This window comes from Pterocles gutturalis, unplaced genomic scaffold (assembly GCF_000699245.1).
Source record: "Pterocles gutturalis isolate BGI_N339 unplaced genomic scaffold, ASM69924v1 scaffold36554, whole genome shotgun sequence".
Taxonomy (NCBI): Eukaryota; Metazoa; Chordata; class Aves; order Pterocliformes; family Pteroclidae; genus Pterocles; species Pterocles gutturalis.
Genome location: NW_010129386.1, coordinates 1 through 2,187, shown reverse-complemented (window position 1 = coordinate 2,187; position 2,187 = coordinate 1). Strand labels below are relative to the sequence as shown.

At 44.1% G+C, this 2,187-nt stretch overlaps 1 protein-coding gene across 1 annotated transcript; it reads right to left on the bottom strand.

The window, feature by feature from the left end:
* Positions 1–1,608: 1,608 nt before the first annotated feature.
* Positions 1,609–2,178, bottom strand: LOC104458367 (pituitary homeobox 2; the record flags this gene model as incomplete). Its single annotated transcript, XM_010079931.1, has 1 exon — positions 1,609–2,178. A coding segment is annotated over one exon (561 nt), but the record flags the coding sequence as incomplete, so codon positions are not given.
* Positions 2,179–2,187: the final 9 nt, after the last annotated feature.

The following is a 2,187-nucleotide window of genomic DNA, read 5'->3' as shown; positions in this document are numbered from 1 at the left end:
CCCCCTCTGTGGCCAGCCCCTCCTTGCCCGCCCGGGGTGTGAGTCGATGGGAGGGCCGAGCAGCAATTCATCTTGATTTGTTTCAATTGTCCGGCGATGGCAAAGTTATAATCCTGTATAATTTCAGGAACAAGCAGGTTGAGAATGAATGGGGTCGATATTATTTAAAACAAAACACGGGAGAGCACGACCTTTCCCTTCACCGACGTGTTGCAGCACGAAGTCGCAGGAAACTCCGGGCTCACCTCTCACCCCCCGCGCTCGGCGGGGCTGCGGTGATTTGGGCTGCTCTTTGTTTCTCTTCACGTCTGAAAGGGGGATTTGCAAATAGAAATGTAATATTGCATGAAGGATCTCCCCGCTGAAGGGAGAAGGTGAGCGAAAGGGGCGGTTGAGGGGACAGATTATTTTAAACAGCAGCAGTTTGTTTGCAAACTGGTTTTTCTTTTCCTTTTTTTTTTTTTTTTCTTTTTTCCTCTCCACCCCCTCTTCTTTAATGTAATAAAAGCTTCCTTCACAGCGGGAGAAATTTATGCTCGAGATACAGCAACTCTGTAGCTGGTAATTCTCGAGGCCAACGATGCCAAATAATCCATTTTCTCGGGGCTGCGCGGGGGAATAAAGTGATCCGGCTGCGCAGACGGCAGCGTGGCCAAGCCCCGCGTTTCTGTTGCATGCAGCTTTGGCGGGAGGGATTTTTTTTTTTTTTTACGTGAAAAAAAAAAAGTCAGCATTTATTTGTATTACAATAAAAAGTACTGCCCTGTGTTTCCAGAGAACGAGATCCAGTGTCAACCATAAGTCAATCACCGCAGATCAGTTACCGCTGTGCAGCCTGGCTCAGTAAATAAAAATCCAGACAGAATTGTATGCTGTATATTTTACTCCCATGAAATAAAACACATTTTTTTCATGTTTGCTGAAAAGTAAAACAATAATATTGTACGAAATGTTATACACAGGGCATGTTTTACATTGCAATATCAGAAACATCATTGCATCCACCAGAGGTACTATTCTAAAACCGATATTCACACAATTTTTTTTTAATAATTATATGTTAGAAACATACAGTGTCGCATTTAGTATATACATTCCCTTGCTCGCAAGCGAAAAAATCCTAATCGCTTCTGTGTAACATGCTTTATTTTAAAGCCTAACCTTTTAAAAACACTGTTGTGATATTACTAACAACTGCTTTTATAAAATTAATTTGACATTTCGATATATATACATCCTTTCAGTCATTTTTATGTTAACAATGCTAAACTTAAAAAATAACAAGCTTATAGTAACATTAAAATGTCATATCATATCCAGTCAAACATTTGTCCATATATATATATATATATATATGTCCTTGTAACTGTTGAAATACTCTTAGTGAAAGAAAGATCTCGGAATCTGTAGGAGGTCCTTTGAAAACAAAGGAACTATCTTATTTCAGTGGTTTCCTCTTTTTTTTTTTCCTCCTCTCTCTCTTTTCCTCTCTCCCTCTCCGTCTCTGATTTTTCCTCCTTCCTCTTTCTCTCTAGTGCCCATTACTTTCTAGTGTAACTCTCAGTCTCTGCGGGAAGTGGGGAGGGATTCCCATGCAGTGTTTCCTACTGGGGTGTCTCACACAGGTCTGTCCACCGCGTACTGGCAAGCGCTCAGGTTGGAAGCGGGGTTCTGCACGCTGGCATAGCCAAAACTGGAGTGCTGCTTGGCTTTAAGTCTCAGACTCGCCAAGCTTGAGTTACATGTGTCCCTATAAACATACGGAGGTGTCGGAGGAGCATAAGGACAGGCTGGCGTCGGCACCGCAGAATTCAGGGAGGGATTGCTCAAGTTGTTCAAGTTATTCAGGCTGTTGAGGCTAGAGCCGGGGACCCCGGTGACCGCAGAGGGTACCATGCTTGAAGACATACTCATGGAGGAGATGGAGTTTGGAGGGGAGAACATGCTCTGAGAAGACAGAGGGTTGACATTCATGGAGTTGAAGAAAGGGAAGCTTTTGGTGGAGAGGGAAGCGGAGGTCAGGCCCTTGGCTGCCCAGTTGTTGTACGAGTAGCCGGGGTACATGTCATCGTAGGGCTGCATGAGGCCATTAAACTGCGGACCGAAGCCGTTTTTGCAAAGCTCGGCTTGCTGGTTCCTTTCTCTCTTTCTCCATTTGGCTCTGCGGTTCTTGAACCAAACCTTTGG